The sequence below is a fragment of the Drosophila melanogaster genome, chromosome 2R (assembly GCF_000001215.4).
Source record: "Drosophila melanogaster chromosome 2R".
Lineage (NCBI taxonomy): Eukaryota > Metazoa > Arthropoda > Insecta > Diptera > Drosophilidae > Drosophila > Drosophila melanogaster.
This window is the reverse complement of record NT_033778.4, coordinates 10,481,894-10,509,756: the sequence shown is the minus strand read 5'-3', so window position 1 is coordinate 10,509,756 and position 27,863 is coordinate 10,481,894. Positions and strand designations below refer to the sequence as shown.

Here is a 27,863-nt window from a genome sequence, read left to right as displayed (position 1 = left end):
AGTGACACAATATTTATACAAATGAATGATAGTTTTTATAAATTGAAAAACTAGAGTTTTCTTAAAGTTAAATTGAAAATTTGGAAATAAATAAATGTAATATATTCTCTCTATAAAATACGTTAATAAACGATTGTATTGTATTGTATTATGTATTATGATTTTAACTAATAAGACCTTTTGTACTTTTTTCCAATTCCAGAACTTATCAACATTAAAAAGATTATACCGGCAACCACAACAATTGCCACACATCATCCGCACACGAGTTCGACAATCATACATCCCCATCACATCATTCAGCATGTGTCCCAGGAACCGCACCACCAGGAGCACCATCAGCAGCATCAGACTATTCACATTGAGGAGGTGCCGCAGACTTCGCAACAGCACCACCAGCAGCAGCATCACCACCAGCTTCAGACGGTCCAACCGACCCACACCCAAGTACAAAGCATAATCACAGCTCATCCGGGCCAGACTATAAACCTGGTGGGTCTGCGCAATGTGCAGTTGGCCGATTCGAAGCCCATAGCCTCGAGGATACGATATTCTCGTGGAAAGATCATCGGGCCGACGGTACAAAACCTGCAGATCGTGGAAACCCATGAGCCCATCCAGCATCAACATCACGAGCTGTCGGATGGCACCAAGTATGAGATTAGCGAGATTGATCTGAACAATCCCAATGCATCGGCGGCAATCATAAGTGACTTAGTGAAGTATGCCGAGATCGATGATATCGAGCTGCCCGACGGCACTAAGATTGGCATCGGCTTTGCGCCCTCGGAGATTACTGAGCATATGCAGACCTCCGGCGGAGAGACGCACATCACTACAATTGAGCACGAGCCGCAGGAACTGCAAACGGTCCATCAGCACGAACAGACGCAGCAGACGCATCACATACATGCCGGCCAACTGCAGACGCATCATATCCAGACCGTGGTGCAGTCCAGCAGTGGCCAGCAGCAGCACGATCAGCAGCAGCATCATCAGCACCATAGCATTGAGCTGCAGGACGACGATGGTGTGGAGACAATCACACCCGAAGAGCTTGGTATGCACGATTCGAGCAAGAGCTACACCATTCTCACCACTCGTCCCATGAAGGAGGAGTCGGAGCACGATCCTTCGGGCATGACCTACGAACTGTCGCTGAGCGACTCGTCTCTGGGTCCATGCGATGATCCAGAGTCGCGGTATGTGTGCCGCCATTGCGGAAAGAAATATCGCTGGAAGTCGACGCTGCGTCGCCACGAGAACGTCGAGTGTGGTGGCAAGGAGCCGTGTCATCCGTGCCCGTACTGCAGCTACAAGGCCAAGCAGCGGGGTAATCTCGGAGTGCATGTGCGCAAACATCATCCGGAGAAGCCGCAGCTAGAGAGCAAGCGAGGCCGCAAGGTCTAGGCGAAAGTTGGGAGGATTGTGAGTACACAACTGTTGGGTGTAAAGAAGTAACCATTTTTGAGGTTAAGACCAGTTTCATTATTATTACAACTATTTTGTATCATTTTATAAACGTGTACACCCTATTAAGCTTAAAGTTCTTATTTGTTGATTATTTTTATTAAGTTTATAAGTTTTGACTTCCACTCGGTTCTCAAAGGTTCAATTTTTCAAACAAACAAGCATTGTGCGCACTCAATTACATTTTTATCAGGCTTTAACTTTAATGTCTTCATATTTAGTAGAATTGGTTATGTATGTCCTTTAATTCATCGTAATTTTCAAAATTACAAAAATCGAAGCCCCAACAATGTCGACAAAATGAAAACAAAAACTAATGTGCAAGTATTTTCATGGAAATAACACAAAAAAAATATAGGATCAACTATATTAATGGAAAATAGATTAACATTAAGAATAATTAAAAACTTATTTCTGTATGTATGTGTGTGTGCTCTCAAAAAAATATGAAAATATATATAAAAAATCTTGATTCAAATCTAAGTTATGTAGAAAAATCTTAACTGAAGTCCTGAAATTTTTTTAATTTTTTACTGCAATTCAACGTTGGTGCACATAAATTTCATGTAACCTATTTAAACAAAACCTATCGACATACAAAAATTGAAGAAAATTGTAAACTTATCTATATTGGAGGCTTGCAAAAATAATTTTGTAAGAATGCGTTTTCAAATCTTTATATATATATGATATATGAATAGCATTCAAAAAATATGAGTGTAAGGAAGTTATTTTTCTGTAAATTGCAAAAACTTAACAATCTACTCGAACTTAGTAAAATTGATTGTACATCGGAATAGCTGAGTAAAGTGTGAACATTTTGAAACATATTTCCGCAGAAAAAATAAAATATAACAAAAATCTAAGCAAATGTATTAGAACAACAAATATACATACATATTATGTCTTTTTGCAGTTTTTTGTGTGTAAATCAATTATTTGATTGAAATTAAACATTTATTATGAATACTTATTCTATAGAAATTATATTTTGAAAACTAGTTGTAAAAACAAAAGGTCAAAATAAAATACTATAAAAACCACAAATTCAAATTTGAAGCCTTGATCTTTGTGCTAGGTAGAATAATGTTTTGTAAAAAGTTCATACTAACATATTTCTCTTTCCAGGTGACCGATGAGACATCATTCAGCCAGAGACTGCTCCGAGTTAGAGTTAGCTAGCTAACACTTAAGATCATCACTTTCCCTTTCCGAGCATACCTAATATATTTCTCTTTTCTTTTAGATTGACCCTGGGACCGGGACGTGGATTGGAACTCGCGAATCCTGTGCCAGACATCCGCATTGAGCTAACCTTAAGTAAAAACGTGCCACATGCCAAATTGTAAAGGGAAACAATTGCCATTCCAATACTTTATTATTATTAAGAGCCCGAAATCTAAACGTTCGTTTCTGTATGCCACTAAAAAGTAACCAGACCCGAATTGAACCCGAACCTGAACCTGAACCTGAATCCATATTCCCCAGCCGTGTTTATCGATGTGTTCAAGCAAAATCAAAACAGCAACTACAAAACCCACCCAAGCAGCACTCTCCAGCTACAGTTCAATTAATTTAGTTACCCACTTTTTAGTTTTTTAAATTTATTTTTAAAATAAATATGTTTACACCCTGCACTAATTGGCCTTAATTTGCTCAACGTTTTATTGAAAGAGAGAGAGAGAGAGTTTTCTTTTATCTTATCTTATTACCTGTATATATGTTTATTAATTTGTACTCTAATTTTGAATCATGCCACGCCATCCTAACGCTTACTTCCTTACTATGTTTTTATACACGTGTATATTCATCCATTAAACGCTTTGACTAATTTATATTATTTGCTTTGCGCGTCCACCTCATCCAGCTCATCCCCAGCCAACTAGCCAACTACTCCAATCTCATTTGTGTGTGTCACTCTATGTTGGTTATCTGCCCAGCTTGATTTAACAGCTATATTCCTAAGTGTTAAGTTGGTTTTTTTTTTCGATTTTAATGAGTTTTTTTTGCAGTTGTCCTTGTGTCCAGTCAAAAGTAATTCTATTTATTTTTCGTTCTTCTTTTCTTTTGTTTTTCTTTTCTCGTTTTTATTTTCATATGTTGTGCGCTGCCCCCAAACAAACAAATAAACTAAACAAACTCCACAAATACAACACAAATCCACGCTTGAAATTGTGATAAATGAAACGAAACCAAATGAAATGATAACGTAGATCTGAGTATTACGCGTATAGCGGGACTCACCTGGAACGAATGGAATGCCCGCCTGGCCATGCCACTGGTGACCCTACGCGAAGGTGTCCAGCCGCTGGTCTTTCCCACCGATCTGTCGGTGGATAAGCAGCAGGGAGCCGCAGGTCTGACCGCCAAGGATGTGAACGTCAGTGGCCGAAAGACGCCCACCGATGGGGGGGGATGCAAGAGTGAGCCACGGGCTGCCTCAACGCCTGCCAGGACACACAGCAGTAGCAATCACAGCAGCAATGGAAATGGCAGTGGAAAGCCCACAAAGACCAGTAGCGGTGGAAAATTGAATCATCTTACCGAAGAGGAGGCCACCGCCCTGATGCTGAAAGCCGTAGCCGAGAAACAGGCAGCCGCAGCGGCCGGCACCGAGTTGAGTTTCGGTGAGGATCAGGCCAGCTCGGGGAACGGGAATAGCAGCGACTATCCGGCCACTCTGAGTGGAGCCGTTACCTTTGCGGATGTTGGCGGCCCAGCTGGACTATGCCACATCAACATCCTGAACAGCATCAGCGCAATGAACAATCTGATTAGCGGCAGTACGGCGGCTGGCGTTGGCATAACCACCGGATCAGGTCAATCGCCCTCAAATAGTGGCCACAACAACAGCGCTGGCGGCGGTAGCAGCGTGCTGGGCGGTGCGGACAACGGTGCTGGACACCCGTGTCCCGTCTGCGGGAGAGTCTACAAGCTGAAGTCCTCGCTCCGCAACCATCAGAAGTGGGAGTGCGGCAAGGAGCCGCAGTTCCAGTGCCCATTCTGCGTCTACCGGGCCAAGCAGAAGATGCACATTGGCCGGCACATGGAACGCATGCACAAGGAGAAATTCAAGCTGGAGGATGTGAAGAACTTTGCCGGATCCAGCGGCTTAGATGGCGACAGCAGTGGAGCCACAGCGACAGCGGCATCCGTGGTAGCAGCTGCAGCTGCGCTGGTCAGCGGCGTGGAGTTGCATCCCCACTTCTCGTAGAGAAACCAACACTCTATTGAAGAAGACTTGTATAAAAAGTTAAAGTTGATCAGTTATTAGTGTTGAGAAAAGGCGACCAACTAAACGAACATAATCAGGGATAATAAGGACGAAAGAAAATTACAAGAAAATATATATTTAATCACACACCAAGCTCTCGGGAAAACGGAATCAGTGTGCCAAATTAAGCTTAAAACAAAACAAAAGAAATCTTAAAAAAAAAAGCGAATGAGTAAAAACAAAATGAAATAGTTTTGTAAGATGCCTGGATGTTTCGAAAAAGATAATACTTGTTCGAATGGACCGAAAACAATTTGTTGCAAAGCACAAAAATTTACGCCATTTCACATAAAATATTTTTTTGTTATTGTTATTAATTGTTTACACGAGACCGATTTGAAAATCTATAATTTCTATTTTTCATGCAAACAGCAAAGTGATCAGTAAAATGATTTTACACAAAAACAATTTTAGATATTGCAACATTCCACAAATCGTAAAAATGAAAGACAAATATTGTACAATGAAACGGTTAAGAATTATTCATTAATAGCATAGGCTTAGCATGAGGAATATAAATATATATAAATATATATATATATATATATATATACATATATATATATACTAATATATAAAGTAGTAACAGTAGCAGTAGCAAACTCAGTGGATAAAAAACTCAGACCATATTAAGATATTACTCGCTAAAGAAAAACACTCAATCAATTAAACCAGAAAGGTTCTTTTTCAAGCACATCAGCTTTTAGAAGAAACCTAGGCTTAAACGGCAATGCCCCAGTGGGAATTGTAGAGAGATTTAAAAAACATCAGCTGAAGCCGAACATTCGAAAGGATGTACTTGAACATGCGGTTGAGCCCAATGGAGGTACATAGATATTCAGTACAGAGTGCCAAACAGATTCAATTTTAGGTTCCCATACAGCCAGTCAGCCAGTCAGTCAGTCAGTCAGTTAACCAGCCTCTTCAAACAACATTTTACCTCAAGTGGAAATATTTTGCTATTATGACGGATGTCTTAAGCTAGAGGAGAATACAATACATTCAATAAGCTCAGCAACTTTTAATAGAATTTAATTTAGGCGAGGCGAGACGTTCGATAGTCAACGGATAAAGTGCCTTGAAGAAATTGATGGAAACAGAAACAGAAGCAATTTGCAAACATTTTATTTTAAAATATATGATATGATATACCAATATTCGTAAATGTTTAAAGCCATATGAATTAGGTTAAGGCAGGAATTTAAGTCAAAAGTCATCCAACCGAGGGAGGTCGGGATTTAAATGGTTTTTGTTAGACATTTAAACTCAGGTACTTAGTGAGGGCTAGACCCAAATTCCAAAACTAAAAAAAAAAAAAACACGAAAAACGACAAAAATTGGTAGCTGAGCTACCACAATAGCATCCACAAATCAAGAAACCAAGAAACAGTAAACGGAAAACTAGAAAACCAACAACCAACAGAACACCGCCACAAAATACGTCACATGCACTTTATTTATTATTTTTTGATAACTTATAAATATGATATGAATATGTGTTTTTATTTTTTTTTACTTTTACTCTGCACATTTATAAGTAGTCAAGTGTAATTTATTTTTATTTACTTGCTTTCCACTACAACGAAATACATTCCATAGATGATTTTATTAAGCTTTAATGAAACAAACTAATGACGACAAACTACAAACATTCACAAGAACAGATCTAACTAAATCCATGCAGAAATGTGCGGCCAGTAAAACTGTGCAACAAAAAAAAGAAAAACAATTATTTTTAGAGCTTTGATTAAAACTTTATTACAAACATAGAACCTGAATGGGAAGACGAAAAATCTCGAATGCTTACGTATAAAATAATTTCTTTAAGAAACTAAAATTCTTAAACAAAAAAAACATTGGTTATATAATTGCGGTGTTGGGCTAATTTAGCGACTCTTTATACAATGAAGAATAAACGAAACAATTTCTAAAATTTTAAAATCGAAACATTATGGCAAGAGTGGAAAATTCCAAATTTTCTAAAAAACAATATTGTTGAACAATAGGAGAACATAAACCTTTATGAATAGAGTATAATTTTTAATAAATAAAACACTTAATAAGACAACAAATACTCATTAAACAAACAGATTTAGCATACCATTATATATATAATATATATATTTAATTTTTCTATGAATTGTTTGTAAAACTTTTTTGTAAATTGATGAAAAACCCCAAATTCAATGTGAAAAATATACAAATTCCATGTAATAAAACGCAAAAGAAACGAAAGTTGTTTGCAATAGTGAGTTGATAAATATTTTATTGATGTCTACGACTATAAGTTTTATTTTCTACACATACAGATATTATCATTTTATTTACTGCTTGTAAGTATTGATTTTAATTTTTTGTTATAATATTACACTATTTTTATTTCATTTTTGGAAACATTTTATTTCGAAACACACAAATTATTGAAATATCAAAACTGGTTAGGCAATCATCGATTATAGGTACACATAAAAAAAATCTAATTTATAGTTTGAAACTTGCATTTAATATATGATAACTAATGAAAGCAACCCAATTACCTGACATTTTCAGATGAAGCTGGCCAGAACGAAGGTGGTGAGTCCAGGATTCGAGTCCGTAATTGGCTAATGCTGGCTGACAAATCCATCATTGGAAAATCCTCAGACGAGCCCTCAGGTATTTTACACAACTACACTGACTACAGTTTTCTTGTTTTATGCATAATTTGATTGATTTTGTCATTTACATATTATGGTTTTAACCTTTTTTTTGAACTTTCCAATAACTTTGTTTTCTTTTTACAGTCTTACATATTGTTTTGTTGCTGAGCACACACAGACACATCATAAGTTTCTTACTCATTATCCAATCATTTATTGACAAGATTTACTAACTAAAACCATTCCCAATTTCTATTTCATGACTAACCAAACAAACAAAAAAAAAAAAATACCGACAAACAACTAACCTTCAGACAAACTAACTCAGTCCAAAAAATCACTCATAAGCGATGCTAAAACCACTAACAAAACGTCGACGCCGATCCGACCAAAAGTTTCGACGACGACCACATCCACGTCCACGGCGGCGGCTGCAGCAGCAGCAGCCACAATTGCAGCCAAGCAGGCGGCAGCTGCTATTGCCAGCAGCAACATCAACAACAATAACAGCAGTTTGACGCAAACGGTCACTCAAACTGTGACTCGTATCGGGAGCATTGGACGCACAACCATTGCCTGCATCACGCCGGCGAACAATGGTAACAAGAGCTCGTCGAGCAACTGCAATGTGGATGCCGCATCGGCCGCTGCACTGGCGGCTGCCGGCGTGGAGCTGGACAGCATCGATGACACCATGACCGAGGTGATTGTAAAGATCGAGAATCCAGAGAGTATGCCGCTCAACGACGATGAAGACGATGCCGTTTGTAATGAGGCTATTGAGGATGAGAATACCTTCGACTATGACCTGAAGCTGGGCAGTCCGTTGTCGTGGACCTACGATGCGGTGAAGATTGAGAATGAGGAGTTCGAGGATAGCTATCTGATGGATAACGACGATGATGATGATGATCTGCTGACCACAGCTGCGGCGACTCAAAAGCATGCCAAGCAATCGAATGAGAAGCAAATGGCCGGCTCTATGGTGGCTGGAGCTGGTAGTGGAGGTGCCGTCAAGAAGATCGTGCTTAGTGCCCAGCAGCAACAGCAATTGCTCGAACAGCAGCAGCATCTGCAGCACTTGCAGCTACAGCCCACCAGTCAGTCGCTGCAGATTAAGTTGCCCGCCATACCAGCCACCATTACGACGATTTCGGCACCCAAGCAGATGATGTCAGGTGCGGGAACCAGTGGCTCCCTAACCCCGAACAACAATTGCACGCTGATGAGCAACAAGCTGGGACTGCCCGTGAAGGGACAGAATCTCGATCTGCACTGGTCGCACTCGGACGACAATCGTTATCGCGTCCTGGTCCAGAATAAGCGCACACGCAAGGAGTCGCTGGAGCACTCCGCCGATATGATCTACAATGCGGATATTGAGAAGCCGTGGGTGTGCCGCAACTGCAATCGCACTTACAAGTGGAAGAACAGTCTTAAGTGTCATTTGAAGAACGAGTGCGGCTTGCCACCACGCTACTTCTGCAGCAAGATGTGCGGCTATGCCACCAATGTCCACAGCAATCTGAAGCGTCACCTGAACACCAAGTGTCGTGATCGCGAGAAGGATGCCGACGACGAGAAGAAACCCGGATCGGCCAGTGGCAACATGCCGGTGGTTGTGGGCGTTGGCAATGGGACCGCCGTTCCGGTCAGCAGCAGTAATAACAACAACAACGGCGGCGGCAGCAGCACCAGTAGCACCTACACCTTGGTGTTCCAGAACGATAGCGCTTAGGAGAGACTTGGACTTGTACAAAACGCAGGCAGCGGCTAAGATGGAAACGGCTTTGGAAACGAACATTCTGCTAGTGCAAATCTTGGTAAATCCATCGAGTTGAGTTTTATGGGCCATTCGGAACTGTGGACCCTTCACAAATTCGTTATTTTCGTTGAACGAAGCCGGTGATGCCGTGGAAACTAGACGTAGTTTGCAATACATTGAACAAAAAGACATGCAAAACAAATTATATTGTATTGCTTTAGCAAATTCTCACAACAAATTTAAACCTAATCTTTATAAATATGTGTAAATTTTTTTCCCAGAAAAAAAGAAAGAAAAAAAAAAAAACGAAACCAAACCAAACAGAAAATATATAAAACTAGTCATCAGCTAAATTTGTTTTAGGTGTGCTACAAACACTACAAGAAACAAAAATAATAAAAAAAAGATGGGAAAATTTTGTAATAATATTATAATTTAAATAAAAAAAACCTTTAAACTATATGCATGGCATGAAGATAAAGCAAATGCCCCTCCACAGATACTTAAAGATAACAAAAATAATGATAAACTTTTTGATTTCGTATTATGTTTGCATTCGCAATAATTTTTATAATTTGTTAGAAACATTTTTCTGGTCACTAAGTTATGCTTATATAATAATAATTATTAACTAAAAATGATTATCTAGTCAAAACGAAACGATAATGAGATATAATATTTTCAATTTTAGACAAAAATTAAACCTTATTGATAAAGACAATGTTTATAAACATTAATTCGAAATATCATCAGCGCATGTATGCTTTGAAAATTGTTAGATTTAGTGAAAAAAAAAAAAACACGAACCACGACGAACGGCACTGAAACGCAGAAGTTGTACCATCAAATTACCTTACCTTACCAAATTGTAATGTAAACGAAAAAAAAATGACAAATACCTCTATGAAGTTGCAAGAGAGAATACCATTATATTGATTGAGTACGATTACCACTATGTATTTCCAATAAACTGACGAATCGTAATTATTGCCGGCTAAATGTATTTAAAACCAAAACACACCCGAAAGAAAATTCGAAATACAATTAAAAGCAAATGTCAAAAACAAAATACCGAAACGCCCTGTTGTACTTATTTTAATATAGAACCCTTCTTCATTCCCCATCATCCAGGTTAAACTCGATCGCCACATCCCCATATTCTCCACCACTTCCCTTCCCATTCGAAAAATCAGTTTTTAGGCAATGCATTCACTTACTCAGAATATATACTAATCAGATCTATATTTCAGGTGGATGGATTGATGTGATGTTTATGATGATGATGAAGATGGAGATGATGATGTTGGTCTTGACTGATGACAACCAGCCAAAGAACGCGATTCATGGTGTTGCCTCTTCCCTCTCTTATTGTTGTTTGCATGCTTAACTACTACAACCAATATAAATACTATTTATACAATATAGATATGCATAATTATGTATTCCTCTACTTAGACTTTATATACATATATGTATTTGTTAGACAAAGTAATTATAATTTACATAACAATGTATGAGATCTATTAGATTTGTAGTTTGATCTTTTTTTTTTAGTATTAATTACTCCATTCGTTTGTATTGTCGAAGGTTTAATGTTAAGTTTCTTTTATCTATCTAGCTATCTATATATCTATCTGTCTATCTATCTATCTATCTGCCTTCTTCCTAGCGATTGTGAAGTGTGTAAAACAAATTACAATGCATACATAGCATTACATTTATTTACAAATTAAAATATGAAAATGAAAAAAGAAAAACTTAGTTTGTATAGATATTTTTTTCCAAATACTTCTATCGAGATCTTTTAATTTTACCTGACTTTTGTATTATGATTTCCTTTACATTTAAATATTGCATGCGTATTTATAAAGCGATAAAGCGAGACGAAAAAACTTTGGACTCTGGAAACCGGGATTAGATTTCCAAGTCCTGCGAGTTATACGTCCTGCCCTCCACTAGTACTATTAAGTGTTTTTGTCACTAACCACCCAACATACATTTCTTAAATAATTATCAATTATCGGAGAAATTCTTTGATTTTGAAGCCATTTATCTATCACTTGTAATTTGAATAAGAAGTTGATGTTTATTTTTTGCTTAGCTCCGTTAAAATGTTTTACTCAACATTTTCGATGTACTCATTGTGTTTTAATTTTATATTTAATAAATATTTAATTTTGCAGCGTACTTATACAAGCTCTCTCACACACACACACACACAGATACACTGACATCTACACATCACACACAAACACACTCCAATCCAGTTCACTCCACTCCATATAGCACCATGTCTCACTAAAGCAACACACATTTAACTCAAAACCCAGTAAACAAATGACTCTAAAAAAAAAACTACGGTAAAACTCCATATATATTATTTATTTTCAGTTAGTTATAGGTCTGATTATGATTTCTATTCAACAGAAAATTTATAAAAATCTTTTCAAATTGCTCGAAAATTCAACCAACTAAAATTATATTTCTTTTATTTTTTATATTTTAACCATTATTCCCAGACTTCGGCCGTTTGTCGCCCAACCGTCGCAACTACAACTTGCTGGGGGGCATCAAATCCAGTCCATACAACAGTCCCATTGGAACGCCGGTGATCAAATTCGAACCGGGCAGCGGCCAGGAGGATCACAATGAACACAAAAGTGGCCGAGTTACGCCCACCGCCCACTGCCCGGGTAACCTGCTGGTGCCCAAGACCCAGCCGCGCCATGGTAATGGCGATAACGACGACAGCAACGACGAGGATAGCATGGAGCCCTGCGATCTGCGCATTGACCTGGCCAAAGCATTTCTGGCTGCCGCCCAAAGCGGTGCTGCCACCACTCTGCCCCTTGGCCACCATCATCACCATGGCCATCATCCTCATGGCCGAACCCTGCCGAACCTAATTTATCCGGCTGTGCCGGTCAAGGTGCCCCGTCCCGATACACCGACGCGTCGCTACAGTAGCAGCAGTGGTCCTGTCCAGGACGCGGCGAGCAGTGTGGCTGTGCAATTTGTGGCCGCTGCAGCTGCCGCTGGCTTGGCGGCCAACAACACAAGTGCCTCAACTAACACAGGTGGAGGAGCTTCCACCTCGGCGGCAGCTGCAGCAGCGGCAGCGGCGGCAGCAGCAGCAGCGGCAGCAGCTGCTGGTGGATCAGTGGCAGGGAATTGGAGCAGTGGCGGAGGCAGCGGTGGTGCAGGAGGAGGAATCGGTGGAGGTGGAAGCGGTGGCGGTGGCGGAGGAGGTGGAGGTGGAGCCTACGCCTGCGATAGATGCGGAAACACCTACGCCCGGCCGCACAGTCTCAATCGACATGTGCGTTTCGAGTGCGGCGTGGAGCCGAAATTCGAGTGCCCCATTTGTCACAAGAAGTCGAAGCACAAACACAATCTCGTGCTGCATATGCGCACCCACCAACATCGATGATACAACAAATGCTGCAACGGCCTCCGATGACGCCAGGCTCTCAAGCTAGTGACTGCCGGGCCGGATCCGGGATCGGTATCGGTATATCGGGGATCTAGAGAATAGGATTGTACCATAGGTTTCGGGTCCTTAGTGCCGGGTTTGCTTCAGTCTGAGTCCAAAGTCCTAATCACACAGAGTTCAGTCCAGTCCAGAGCGCGGTTTTGTGTAATTTTCCAAATGATCTTGAAACATATAGTCGTCTTTACACATATATATATATATATATTCAGCTATAAATAATATATATATATATACAACTACACACTAACTCGTAACTATGTATATAAAGAGGAACATTAACAAATTCTAATTCTTAGATAATTTTAAAGTTTTTTTTTTTTGTTCACATTTAATCCATCTTGATAGTTTTTTGTCCGTAACAGTTTTTTGAAGTTCTAATTACTTTGGGTTCGAATCGGCAGGAATTGAAGCAGGCGATGTATTTCGAGGGGCGCGCGAGAGTCCAGGCGCCGCTGTATGTTGCATGATGTGTATAAATCCTTAGGAAAACTCAATGATCTCAATGAACTTTTTCTTGATTTTGGTGAAAATACGGAAAATGAGGGGAAATTATGCATTTTATTGTAGCAGCAACAAGGGCAACAGCAAACGCAACCGCTAAAAAAAAAAAAGAAAACATTCACATTAATTATAGTATAATTTCAAGTGCAGGACACTCTCGCGCGTCTTTCACGATGATAAGGATATGAAAAATATCCTTAGGGAGACACGGAAAACACAGTCAGAGACAGAGTCAACATGTAGAGCTTAAGTTTAGAACCCCAGAGAAGGCGTTTCCCAAACTGAATCGACTAGATCATGTGCAATACGAAACGGGCACCAAAAAAAAAAGAAAAAAAAACAACAAATAATAAGAAGTGAAAAAAAAAAAAAAAACAGAAGAAAAAACTGATATATGGAAGGCAGTCGTCGTTCTTTACCTTTTCACATTTTTTGTTTGCTTATTTTCACAAACTCACATCGATAAAAAATGTTAAAAGTTTGCTTAGGTACGCGTATGCACCCCAAAGGCCACCATATATTACGCATATACTATATATAACAAATTATAGCTAGTAGTAGAAACTCAACGATCTCTATTTACTCTTTTTCGAAAAAAAAAAACAAAAAACAAAGCCAACAATTTATTAATTTATCTTGTGCTCATTCCATTAACGTTTTTTAAATTATGATTTAATTATGAACCACGATATGTGATAGCGGAATTTTAATTTGACCAAAAAGAGATAAACAAATCAAAATTAGCGTGGCTTTGGGTTCAGGCGCCTCTACGCAAAGCAAACCGTTTTTAAAGCAAACTAAGCAGTTATTAATTATTTTTAAATATCGCTAATATAAATATAAACGAGCAGCATATAGGAGTGTGAAAAAGGAGGTAGAAATTGGCAATGTAAACGGGTTGGGGGAACTCGCATCGAGTCACAGTCAGAAAGATAAATTGGTATGTGATATAATGAATATAGTCCTCATTGTAATTAATTGTAATCATAATTGTATATTTTTTCCTTGTTAAAAATAATTTACTTTTGTCAAAATTGGAAGAGAATCCTGAAAACTTGCAGTGCGGTCTTGTTATAAAACGATAAAATATAGATATATATTAACGAGCGTTTGTTTCACACATGCAGACACAAAAACACGAATTGAAGTTTTGATAATTGTTGATATACAAACAAAGAGCTTAAATGTATAACAAACTTGCTTAGGTACTTCATAAACAAAATATTGAAATAACAAAAAAATGAAAAAAAAACACACACATAGCGGGGCGCATACCATAATTTGTTGTCAGTTTTAAAGTTTGTGCCACACAAAAAATGTGATAAAGAAGAAAATTAACAACAGACAACAAATTGGCACAAAAAATATGTACGAATATTAAACGAAATTGTTTAAATTGTTATAACAAAAACGAAAAGAAACAAGAAGAAGAAGAAAAAACAAAATTTTTATCAGTCAGTATTCGAATTAGGTGAGGAAATTCTAAATTAAATTCGTTATAAATTAAAAGAAAAAATTTGGTTATCATCTTTGATTTCTTACATTAATAACTATGTATATTTTTTAATCGCTTTCTTGCGCTAGTCAGTTTCTTGAGAGTTTTGCTTATTATTTTGTTAGATTTATGAATAACAAGAGCACTACACAAAATTCAATATTTGTATCCGTTTTGTATAAATAATATCCTAGATGCGATCTAATTAACTATTTTCTAAGGTTGTGGTTCTTATTTATCTATAAACATAATAAGTTTAATTACATCTAATTTTTGTTACAACAAGAGCAAGGCGAAGAACATGGATTCATCACCTACTATGCATATTTTATAATTTATCAACAGCGCATGTGATGGACTCGAAATGAACCAAATATAAACGATTGTAATTAAATCCAAGACACACGAGACCATGCAGTTGAATTTGGTCCGCAATGGCAACACTTTCGAGTCGTATAGTTAAAATGTTTAAAAAAAAGCATGTGATAAATTTCAATATAATTTGATTAACAATTTACTAACACAAAATCCCCAGAACACACCCCAAAAACGTTCGCAGGCGATAAGTTCAAGTTTGAGAACAGATTGAGATGGAATATTCAATTCAATATCGTGAAATATTTTTCGAGAAATTGTACTAACCCAGATAACTCTATTTCTACTAATATGTATCTTATTCTGTTATATAAACAATATCAAAGATTTATAAACACCCAAAACACACCCCAAACACACAAAAAACACGTTTTAAAAAAAAAGTTGTAAACAAGGAGCTGTGAATGTAAAATTATATGTAAAGCAAAATATATCTACATATAGATACAAAGAAACATACAAACATATAAAGGAATCGATGTGATTAATTGTGATTGAAATGAAACGAAGCATAAATCAGATCTGATCTGATCGGATCTGATGAGTTGAGAGACGTGGGAGGGCAATAGGTTGGGTTATGGACATGAGAAAGGCTTTCTTTTCAAACACATAAACACACACAATACACAAACAACACACATAAATAATAGATACAAGATATGTCTAAGAAAATCTGATATTTTGTTTCTCTTAACTAAACTACATTTTCTGCTCGTTTTTTTTGTTTTTTTCTAATATAATTTTAAAAAAAAACTAATAATACAAAATGGGGAATTCAATAAATAGCACACGCATACACAATAAATCAAGTAAACCGTAGCTTTAAGTTAACAAAAAAAAGGAAGTTAGAAATGATTGTTGATTGCTGTTTACGCACGCTTAACGAATAGTAAATGTTGAATGGAATGGAAGCAAAACGCCGAAAAAATGTGTAAAAATGCAACTAAAAAAACAAATTGCAAACCGATTGAAGTTGGAACATCATTTGTTATATAGCTAAGATTGCGCCAACATAAAAATTTACAAAAATTTATACAATACGACAATGAATCACATTGCTTTTTGCACTGCAATTTAGATTAACAAATTGAAAATAGTAATCAATATATATTTATGGAAACGAAAACGACATTCAAAATGCCAGTTAGACTATGAAAAGTGTGCTTAAACCAATTTAAATGGAACGAAGAAATGTTAGAACGAATTCAGAGTAAATTTAATTATGTAATTGTGTATAAAGCCGAGAAAACGCCTTAACAAAATTTGTAAAACTATTTTAAATGTTTAACGAGTAAAACGATTTATTTGTATAAGTAAACAGGCAAAAACAAAACAAGAAATAAAAACTAAATTTAAAAATATATTAAAAAATAGAAAATATTCAAAACAACCTTTAAATGCTGTTTGAAAATTCTCATCTTTTCAGCGCAACAACGAAAGAATCCAGTAAATCACTTGTATAATTAGTAACTCGAACTAATAGTACCTTTTCTCTTTTTCTAGGTTCGTTGGAACAACTGAAGGGCGGAAAATTCAGAAGGAACCCGAGGAAAACTTGAATGGCCCCGATCTGCTAATCAATGTTATTATACTGAAAGTGAACTGAGCTTAGTTATACTGACAAAACCAAATATATGATATGAACATATGTAATTTAATTTGCTGTATTGTTGTAGTTTTGAAAATCACACCAACAACAACAAAACACCAACACGACATTTGATTTGTGATCTTTGTAATCTTATTGTTTTTGTACATATATTTCGAAGCTTTTGTTTAGAGAAATGCTTGAGAGTGGCTTTTGTATATGTGGTGCATTCGTGTAACTCTGCTGGGGATTGTGTCATCCATCCATTACCGCATCTTCATCAAATAAACATCATCAACCGCCTCCCAAAAGCTGCTAAAACTTCATCAACAAGAACCAAACGAAACTCAACAACAACTAGACTCATAATTCAACAACATTCATCGTTCAGCGTCTCTTGGGTAGAAGCCAACAAAAAACACTAAGTTTTAAATATTATTTGATTAATTTAACTAATTTAAGTTGATGTGTGCTCAGCTATCGGCCCACTATTAATTTTTTGGTTTGTTCTCATTTTATTTTGTTTCGACACCTCCATGCTGTGTTTATACCCGTGTGTGTTGACCAGCAGACATCTATCCGATCCTTGGCAGTCTTCTGGGCGTGGACACCTCAACGAGTGCCAATCCGGGCTCATCGGCCAATGCCAGCGATGAGTTCTACGGCTATCATCTCAACAACAATAACACCACCACCAGTAGCAGCACCACCATCTCCCATGCAAAGAACACCTCGAACAGTGGTGCGTTTTCTAGTGGCGGAGGAGGAGGCGGAGGATTATCCCGGGACTCCTTCATGCAGTGCAAACACTGCAACCGCTACTACAAGTCCCATCAGAAACTGCAGGAGCATGTGCGCAAGTACTGCCTCAAGCAGAAGAAGTACAAGTGCGTGTCGTGCGAATATCGATCCCGACGCAAGGATCATGTCCTGCGGCACGCAAAACGCAAGCATTGCATGCTCTACGAGCAGTCCAGGGATGACGAGGAGAGCCTCTATGTGATACGCAACGAGGACGATATGAGCAACGACGAGGAGGCCGTCGATGGTGACGATGGCGATCCGGAGGATGGAGATCCCGGCGGCATGGACGATGTCGCTGCCGCTCTTTGTGAGATCAATTTCGATTTCGCCGGCAGGGATCTGACCATCACTGCGGTGCCGGCGTTGCAGGAGAGCGAGGAGGATGACGAGGACTACGACGACGATGGCTAGGAAGCGGAGTTTCGATAACCCGAGAGCAGCCGCTCGAGAGGCGTAATGTGAAATGTTTACCAAATGAATAATGACAATAGTTGCTTGTCCAAGTAGTAGCTACCTCCAAAACCTCCAAAACCATAACCAACCCAAATGAACCCAATTGTTGTGGAAAAGCTGGTCCACATTCCTGCACAAATTACTTAATGAACTTTTAACTTTTTATACCGTTTTCTCTGAGCGCATTCCGTTTTTTTTAAACTTTTCGTTTCATTTGAACTGTCTTTAAGTTAGCCGCAAAACGGTCAAAGACCATTTTATTTATACATACATACGATACGTACTATATACAGATACTATATGGAAAACTTAAATGTTTAGTTCTACTGTGGTTGGTGTTCTCAAAACTCAAATATTCTTGCCAGCAATTAGGGCTTTCGCATGCAAAGCAGTCAAAGACTTAAAGCGCCATTAGTTTGCCACGTTTAATCAAAACAAACACACACACGCACATATATATATTCCTCAGTTATACATTTAAAAATTCGATATATCTACCACATAAACGACTGTAATAATAGTTCTTGGTGTCCTATGAAGCATAGCAAACGTAAAGCAAGAATTTGTAAATGTTCTAAATAATACATTGTAAATGCAAGCAATTAAGAATAAAGCATACGAATCATATATGCGTGAAAGCAAAACCCAAACAAGCCCAAGTTTATAATCCCTCAATCAAATCCACACTCTCCACCAAAATCAAAATCATATCCAAGTAACCAATTGGACGGCCTTGCAGCTTACACACACTTGTTAATGCTTACAAGTAATTATAGAACCGAACCTAGAGTTACTCATCCGGCGGATGACTAACCAGTGTCTTTTTCTCTTTCCCTCGCTTCTTGCAGATGGCTACTGGACTATTCTGGAGACGGTGCCCTATTCGATTGCGAGTGCTGCACCCAACCAGACTCTCACCACGGCCACCACATTGAGCAATGGTGGGTCAAGTCTGTTGACGGGAGCCACTGTGGTAGTTGAGCTGCCTCCCGACGATCTGGGTAATCCGGTGGGCAATATACAGTACACCATACCGGCACTGACCAAAAATGCCACAACAAACACCAACACGACCAGTTTGCTGCACAAGCCACAAGCTACCACCATACAGATCGTAAAGCAGCAGCATCAGCAGCAGCATCAGCAACAACATCAGCATCCGCAGCAGCAACATCAGCCGCAGCAGCAGCAACATCGACAGCACTTGACCATCCAGCAATCGCAGACGCATGCACGGCAGGAGTACATCAAAATAGACACCTCTAGGCTGGAGGACAAGATGCTCCTGCGCGACGTGATGCAGTACGGAGCGACCAGCATTGCCATGGCACCGCAGAGTGCCACCACCACGGTGGTCTCCACCCATCCGGTGGAGTCCGGCTTGCTGCTGGCCGATGCCGATGAGGCTGAGCGCGAGCTCGAACTGGAGGCCATGAAGGTTGACCAGCACGATGAGGAGCATCTGCTCGACGACGAGGGCTATGTGATTGAAAAAATTCACGGTGATGGGGAGACGGTTAATCAGCCGCAAGAAAAGCTGTACATAAACGGAATGTCCAATATCATACATACAGCCACCACCATGACGTTGCAACCGGATGACTGCAAATACGCGTGCAATGTGTGCGGCAAGACCTACAAAATCAAGGGATCCCTCAAGCGCCACAAGAACTACGAATGTGGCGTGGAGCCGAATCTCAAGTGTCCCCACTGTCCGCACAAGTGCAAGTACAGATCGGACTTGCGCAAGCATATGAATCAGAAACATGCCGATTCCGGGGAGGCAATACTTGCAACCTAGATCGATTAGTACTAAGATGTTTTAGCATTCGTAGTCTCTGTTTAGCACTTGTTGTTGTGAGTTACCATATTGTGTGATGAATTCTTACTCTAAACCTATGAATTTACACCGTTGCCAGATAATTTTGGAGATTTACAAAATTGTTTCGATGTAAATGCATTTCTTTTTCGGAAATTTCAGTTCCTTTAAATCAGTTTAAGTACTAGCAAATATATCCCCACTGTTCCTTTGTATATAGGGCTTTAGAACCGGCTTAAACACACTTCTATTCACGTTTTTAATTCTCCAAAGATGTGTCTTGGCCCAAGTAGTCAGTAAACTGTTTGTACTATAGCCAAAGTTATGATCTCGAAATGTAATCTATAACACATTAAGTAAGCTAGTTGGACTGAGTATCGAAACGCGCCGTCAAGGCAAAGTTGCTCAAATTGTAGAATCAAATTTCGCATCAGCTCAAGCCAAGCGTAAGTTTAAGTATTTTAAAACTCGAACACACTATACCCTAGATGACGTTTTAAAAACATTACCCAACCAATGCGTATTTACCCTATATGTGAAAGTACGAATAAATAAATGTTTACAATCAAATCGAAGACTCGGTCATTGAATCAATAGCGATGTAATGTACCACATTTAAACCCAACACTAATAGGATTCTCTTTTTTCTCTAGGACAAACCCGTGGATTGAGATCATGAGGCTGGAGGCAATTGGATGGCTGGCGCTCAACCGAAAAAGGTCTATACTTTTAAATTGACTCGTATAGCATTAAGTAGTCCAATCATTTATCAGCAAATAAAAATGTCAAACTAAAACCAATTTGTTGTATTCATCACCACGATCACCACCAAAACTAGCCTGTATTCAAAACCCCTTTAAACTGTGTGACTAGTGTAGCTGTACGGAAAGGCCTAAGCAATCGCATTCCCATCTCTGTTTTTCCTATCTGTCTCCAGATTTTGTGCGTCATGGCCCGAAGAACCAGCTCCTGTGCCAATGTGGCCGCTACTACAACACCCTGAGCCGACTGATGCTGCACCAGCGCGAGGAGTGCCAGGATTTCAAGAGGTTCCAGTGCGACTTCTGTCTCAAGTGGTTCAAGCGACGATCCCATCTGAATCGCCACAAGAAACTCCACGATGCCGAACTCTTTCTGGAGCCGCTGTCCAAGCAAAAGCCAAAGACGACGAGCGGACAAAATTTGTCGCATGATGCAAATACGGATGATGAGGTGGCCACGACGAATCCAGCGGCCACCGAAGATGAATCCAACTATCCATTTACGTCTGAAATCAAAATCGAGAACGAATTTGATGAATTCATTTAAGTTTTGTTACAAAAATTATTATAAATATTACTAGACCAGTTCTCGTTGATGCCAAAACATAAAATATACGGATTTTGTAAATAAATAGTGGAAAACAAGCGAATGTCTTGTCCTGTCGAAAGTGAATCTTTTTATATTAGTTCTTGAAGTTTTAAGTTGGCTTTTTTTAGCTTTTAGTTTTATTGTAAATACATATATGTCTGAATGGGACTGATTTGTTTGAGTGTACATCGCGCTGTAATTAATTTTATGTTTCATTTCATTCAGCTTTTAGATAATTTCGTTTGTTAAGTCTTATGATTTGTTATTTTATTTTGATTTCCTGGGACTTGTTCTCTCGTTTCAGTGATTACCGTGGATAGGAAGTACAATCTGCGCACCCAGGAAAGTTCCGGTTCTTCGGCAGATCTGCCAAGTACTTCCAAGCAGAAAGTAGCTGCAGTCCAGCACAAATTGGCTGAATTGGCCAGTTTGGACCAGAAGAGCGAGAATGAGGAACCCACGGACTTGGACAATGCGGCGAGTCTCAAGAAAGCCATGGCCACCTCGGATGCCATGATAGCCCTGCAGCAACTGGCCTCCATTTCCACAGCTAGATCGCTGCAGCATCTCGTCCAGAACATGAGCAATATAGACAACAGTGCCCTGGTTCCTGGACGGAAGCTTCCGCGGAACGCAGCGAAGAGATCACCCAAATATGAGTCCAACCGATGTCCACTCTGCTCCCGTGTCTGTCGATCCCAGGCCTTTCTTAACGAACATATGCGCAAGGAGCACTCTGTGCTCATTTAGACACACTTTCATTTTAACTTCGTTTGGATTGGAAAATTGGAAAATCCAACTCATGTCAGTCTATTCTATACCATTCTATAACTATTTGGTTAGTGTATATAAGAAGTGACTTTATTGATGGCTATTTAAATGCATACAATTTAACTTGAAAACACTAAGTCAAATGTGTCCACTTATTGGATATTAAAGTTACTTCATTTTATTCAAGTCCAATTTAATTCCAAATAATTGATTTTATCAGAACTGACAGTTATGTATTCACAAATGATACATACTTTTATTCCCATATGGATACTAACTTTATTGAAAGAGAAATTCAGCCAAATTTAAATGACCAAAAAGCGTAAAATATAATTCTAAAATATGTATAAAATAAGCCATAAACTTGCCCAATTTTTAAGAGGTAAAGTCAAGTGCATAAGTATACTCTTCTTTTTAAACAGAAGTTGCGCTGGTAAAATATTATGCAGTGTCATAAGGTAGACATTAGGTAGCGGTTATTATCCATACAGTAAACGAGGTCCAATTTAAAAGTTTTTATACTTATTTCTAATAAAAAAGAAAGTTTGATATTAAAACAAGGTATACAATACACATGGTTTTTATTGTGTCATTGTTTAGATAGCTTAATGTTTTATTTATGCATCTATTTTTTATATAATTTCGTTTAAGTTTTCTGAGGACTTTTATTGCTTGGCCGTTTTTACTAGAAAAGGTTAGTATGTGCTGTACTCAACAACGCTTTATTTTTAATTTATTTTTATTTTTATTTTTCTTTTTCAGTTTCATTTCTCTTTTATCTCATAATTGGCAAATGTGTTTTAGACAAAAGGAAGCAAAGCCAGGCAAGTACCTGATTATATTTCAGAGCCATTCAGTCTTCGGAATTCTTTGTAATTTTCTTGTAAAAACTGCACTGGGATTCGGACATCCAGACAAGTTGATATGAATCGGCAAATACCCGAAAGGAATAATCCTTTAACCAAACAGGTTTTTGGTAACAATAGTTGGGTGGTTGGTGCCCTTGAATCTGCACTGCCGTGCCAAAAGGAAAATCCCTTTCCTCGAGAGTCGGCCAACCACACACTAACTGTACTCTCGGGTCTTTTGTCCTCGAAAGAGATATGTATCTCCCAGATACACGCTCTATGCCATCCATGCATCTCACGCTCTCGCCCACACAAATCCCGAAATGTATTTGAAAAACATTTGCGCACACATAAATCAGGATCTGTTTTATGTGTTTGTGTGTTTTTCTAAAAATAAGTTTCACATTTTCCAATGCCTGAGCCCAGTTTGCCTGCCTGCCCGCTTTGTATCTACCTCTATGCACATATGTATTGTACATATGTATCTGTAACTCCGCGCTGGTGCGGCTTTTGCAGTCGGGCTTCCCACGTGATTTTTACCGATTTTTCCAATTTTGCCTGCTTGCCCTATCGGTCTCTCCTTTTGGGCTTTGCCTTCGCAAAGCCTGGCCTGATCTATTCGAAGTATCTACACAAATGCACAGGACACACAAGTTTTAGGGGCTGGTTTTCAAGCTATTTGTGTGGGACATTCCTGGAAAATAGTCGGAAAACCTTGATCGACAAGATAATTGTGTGTGCGTGCATCTGAAGATATTTCCAGAAGGAAGCGTCCTCAAGCTGGAGTTCTGGAAAAACCCAGCATATGTGCGTTTATTTATGACCTAGCTGTTCCTAAGTTTTCTTCATTGCTAATGCATTTAAAATGACCAATTTTTTGGAAAAGAGTATAACGACGATCATCATATCTATATCATATATATATCACATATTTTTAATCCCAGCTTTTATTTCGAGAATCATTCAACTATAAAAACAGTCCAGAACTTTTTCATTGTACTTCTAATTGAAAATGAGAACTTATATACTTCACCAAAATAATATTTATTTTTTCACATATAAAAAGAGTTTTCTTAGAGTTATAAATTTAAGGAATCCGAAACATATTATTTTTGTCGAACTATACATTTAAAATGGCTAAAAAAGTATCTGATTTATATTCTTGAATCCCAAAGTAACTTATTTAGACATTTCAGAAATGGAAGTGAGGATCTAAGGAATATAAAATTATCTTAGCCATTAGGGCATGGTTTTTATTTAAACTAAAATACAACTCCACAATTTTAAAATACAAAAATGTATCTATAACAGTTCTTGTAGAGGATGTCTATACTAATCTAGATTCTGGAACCCATCCAATCTAACTTTGCCTCCGTTGACCTTGAAAATCCGACATGTAATTTGAACAGATGCATTTGGAATAGGAAAATAAACATGGAAAACACCACCGGAAGCTGTGTTTATATGTATTCAACTGCGCCTGCTGGAAATGCTTTGAAATGCACTCTCTCCGCGCTTAGATAAGCAGAGAGTGGTGTTTCTCTCAGAGAAAGTTTTCCGAATTGCAGTTTTCCACAAATAGAAAGAGAAGAAGGGACAACAATCAACCCACAACAACAACTGTTGAGCTGTTTAGGTAGAAAACCCGAAAATAAATCAAGGATTCGAAATGAAGCCGATCCCAAAAAGCAGGCAGGCTACACTTGCTGTGCAACAGATACACACGGCTCACACACAGATACTCTCTCTCACACACACACACACAAATGCAGACAGACGAGCATTTTTCAGATGCAGCTGCGTTTCGGAATCGAGGACTTGAGGATTGAAAATCCGTAAGCTAGATCCAGCCAACCAGTGCAGTGTTGATTGTGTTGCCGTGTGGACGCTTTTTGGTGCGTTGGTCGTGGGCTGAAATGCAAATTACCAGCGAAAAAAGCTGTAAAAGCTTGCAATAGCCACTGTGATATTAAATAAAAAAATTATTTTAAAATTTTAAATGATTATGTTGCATCGGCCCAGGCCAACTTCCAAAGGCAAAAACAGCAGCCTGCACTAGAAATGTGCTTTTAAACGTGTGTTGTGATTATAAATATATTAAATTAAATATACCTGGTGACAATAATAAGTGTCTAGATATGTGCCTCATTTTCTAGCACTTTCAGATATTTTTTAATTACCAGGCTTTATTATCACATAACTACACAAAAAAAAAGCAGTGAAGAAGCACATTCCACAAATTATTAAACATACAAATTAATATGCACTTTTTTTTATTTATTTATAGGTGCTACACATTTGCGGATTAACACAGTGCTTAATTTAAATCATTTCATATATAGCTAATCTATTTTTTTTTCTATTTTCTAGATGGCTCAGGTTATGAGTTATTGTAAAACGGTTTTGGTTAAAAAAAAAAAAAACTCACCCATCACAAAAAACCATCAACACACATCAGCCACACCATCAACATCCATCATCAAACAAAAATCAATGTGTTCATTTGCCGAGCTTTTCAATTTTATTTGTTTATGCCAAAGATGTGTTTACCGAATTAATAAAATTTTTTACAATGTGTACTTTTATTTGTTTAATTTTAAAAAAATGCGAAATTATGCGTTTTGCTTTACTTATTTATTTACTTGTAGTGTATTTTGCCTATTTATTGCATGCCATTCATCTAACAACATTTTTTGCCCTAATCCCAGCAGTCCCAGTGTTAAAACTTGCTTTTTCATTTGACGCAGCTCAATCCAAACGATTGACATAGACCAAAGCGAAGGAACTTCGAACGGAGTGACTTGAACGAAAAAACCCAGAAACTAAATTAACCAATCGCAACCATGTTTCCAATTGCAGATTTGAGCAGGAAGGAGAACACCGCACCCGATGTGGCGTCCACCGCCGAGATTCAGCGCAGTTTCCAGCGCAGCATTCTCAATGGCAAGCAGCGGGATGAGCAGAAGATCCAGTTGCCCGGATCTCGGCGCAAGCGCTTGTCCGTCACCGAGGTCTCCGACATGCTGTTCGAGTTCTACAAGACCAAATCGGCCAAGGTGCCCAAGGCGGAGCAGCCGCACCGTCAGGTCTCGCCGACATCCGGTGAGATCCTAGATCCCTCGACCATTTCGGCCATTGCCGTTTATGGTACGGCCTCCGAGACGGCCTCAAAAAACTTGAATGCTGATGAAGTGATGCGAGTTCAGAACGCCACAGCTACGCGTGTGGTGGGTGCTGCCGCTGGCGCCGCCGCCTCATTTCATCCAAGGCCCAAATACACCCTGAAGACAGCGGCATCGTCCACGGAGCATACCACGGCCATACCCACTTCGGTGCTGGTGGCCAATAGTGCGGCGGCTCTGACTCCGAAACCGCAGGCAGCCGTAATTGCCGAGGCCCTGATGCGAAATGGACTGCACAACTTCCAGCAGCAGTTGCGTGCCCAGGAGATACTGCGCCAACAGACACCCCATCGTCGCATCAAGGAGGAAAACGATGTCGAAATCGCTGGGGGCGACATAACACCCACTAAAATTCTGGAGAACCTCTTGCGAAAGCAGCAAGAGCGCGACCTCCGCCACTCTGAGTGTGAGAACGAACCGGGCTATTCGACCGAGGACGACGAAGAGGGTCGCTATCATGCCTTCGATGACATACACCTGATGGAGCAAAGCGGTGGCAAGTTCGGCAACAACTCCGGCATGGGCATGTTCAATGCCAATGCCCATGGAGGATCGGCCAGCTCGATTCTAGATGCCCATCAGGCCTTCCGCAACCTGGAGTTTACACTCAGCGATTATGGCGGCAGCAGCAGCAATGGCAGCACCACCAGTCCCAATGGCATCGGCCTGGATGGCGAACCCGTATACGAGTGCCGTCACTGCGGCAAGAAGTATCGCTGGAAGTCCACACTCCGGCGCCACGAGAATGTCGAGTGTGGCGGCAAGGAGCCATCGCATCAGTGTCCCTACTGCCCCTACAAGTCGAAACAGCGCGGCAATCTCGGTGTCCATGTGAGGAAGCACCACACCGATCTGCCCCAGCTGCCCAGCAAGAGGAGATCGAAGTACTCGATGAATCGCGAAAACGGGATGAGCGGCTCCATGTCCGATGACTCGCAGGGCAAGCTGATCATCGACTTCAATGGGAAGGGAGAGCTTGAAACCAAATAAATTTGTACGGGGACCGAGTGATGCTTCCATTTGATATACAATATATTTTACGTCTGGTGTCTTGTTTTGTCCATTGGATTTGTGGAAATTTATTTCTTGTCATTCATGTGTCATCCCAAATATTTAATGTTTACTTGTAGTAATTTATGTAATGTAAGCAAATGCAAGCCAATCTAATCAAGCATATAATCAAATTAGTCTTAAAGCCTTTTTTCTAACGATGCATTTATGCGTTAAAGCATCAGTTAATATCTCTTAAATTGTATAAAATGATCATTCACCAAATGTCAATTTTATACTTACGATTAAGTGTGCAAAATATTATCAAACAACACTCAAATATTTTCTAAGGTCTCTACTATTTAAGATATCACGATGTTGTCCAGAAAAAAAGTATTTAGAAAGGGTTCGCCTCGCCGTGTGCGTATTTCCAAAAAGTTCCCAGCATCTTGCCCAGAAACCCTCTGCCATCCAACGATCTCTTGACTTGGCTTGATTAAGCTACTAAGACCAAAACTTTTGGTAACTACTCGATAAGCTCAATCGATGCCATTTACAATGATATACATTATGACTGAATTAGTTAAGAGAATTGCATTGAACTGACAACTGAACAAACCATTAATTAACCAATTGAAAACCAACTATTCCTCGCCCTGAAGACATTCGTTTCATATATTTATGGACTTTAAGACTGAGTTTATTGTATCTTAAAAATTATTAACCCATGACCAAAAAAAAAACAAAAAAATTGGAACATTGTACGATTCCCAAACCAAAAACCAAACACTTATTATGCCTAAATGTTTTAACTGATATTAATGTTTGTATCTTACCATTAAGCTTGTGTGCCGTCACATTGAATCGCCCGATATTTTATGATTGTATACTTAATAAGATTATAATTCCTAACTGCATATCACGTGGTCTTCACCGATCGACGAAGACACGATTACGAACTGTGGGCAGTGTGACTGCTAAAATAAGACATGATTTTATAATGAACTTTTCATATACAATGTTTACATTTTAAATAAAACGCAGAT

The 27,863-nt window shown here is 39.0% G+C and overlaps 2 protein-coding genes across 15 annotated transcripts in view; both read left to right on the top strand.

Annotated features, from left to right (window-relative positions):
* The window catches only part of lola (longitudinals lacking), a 61,398-nt gene extending 33,535 nt beyond the window's left edge, over positions 1-27,863 (top strand). For 2 of the 13 annotated variants that reach the window (NM_170618.5, NM_170619.3), the window contains exon 6: positions 3,684-4,898. In NM_170618.5, the coding sequence (NP_724946.1) occupies positions 3,684-4,684 (1,001 nt within the window). In that variant the 3' untranslated portion in view covers positions 4,685-4,898. Of the gene's footprint in view, positions 1-202; positions 2,515-3,683; positions 4,899-7,294; positions 7,400-7,527; positions 7,661-7,697; positions 9,560-11,667; positions 13,463-17,171; positions 18,498-18,705; positions 20,244-20,613; positions 21,103-21,330; positions 22,361-25,504 lie in introns of those variants that run through there. The other 11 variants (NM_176131.5, NM_170617.5, NM_080027.6 and 8 more) reach the window with 11 other exon arrangements.
* pre-lola-G lies at positions 24,505-27,863 on the top strand (the record flags this gene model as incomplete). Of its 2 annotated transcripts, NM_001273941.3 has the most annotated exon segments (2): positions 24,505-24,540; positions 24,933-27,863. In NM_001273941.3, a coding segment is annotated over 1 exon segment (1,311 nt), but the record flags the coding sequence as incomplete, so codon positions are not given.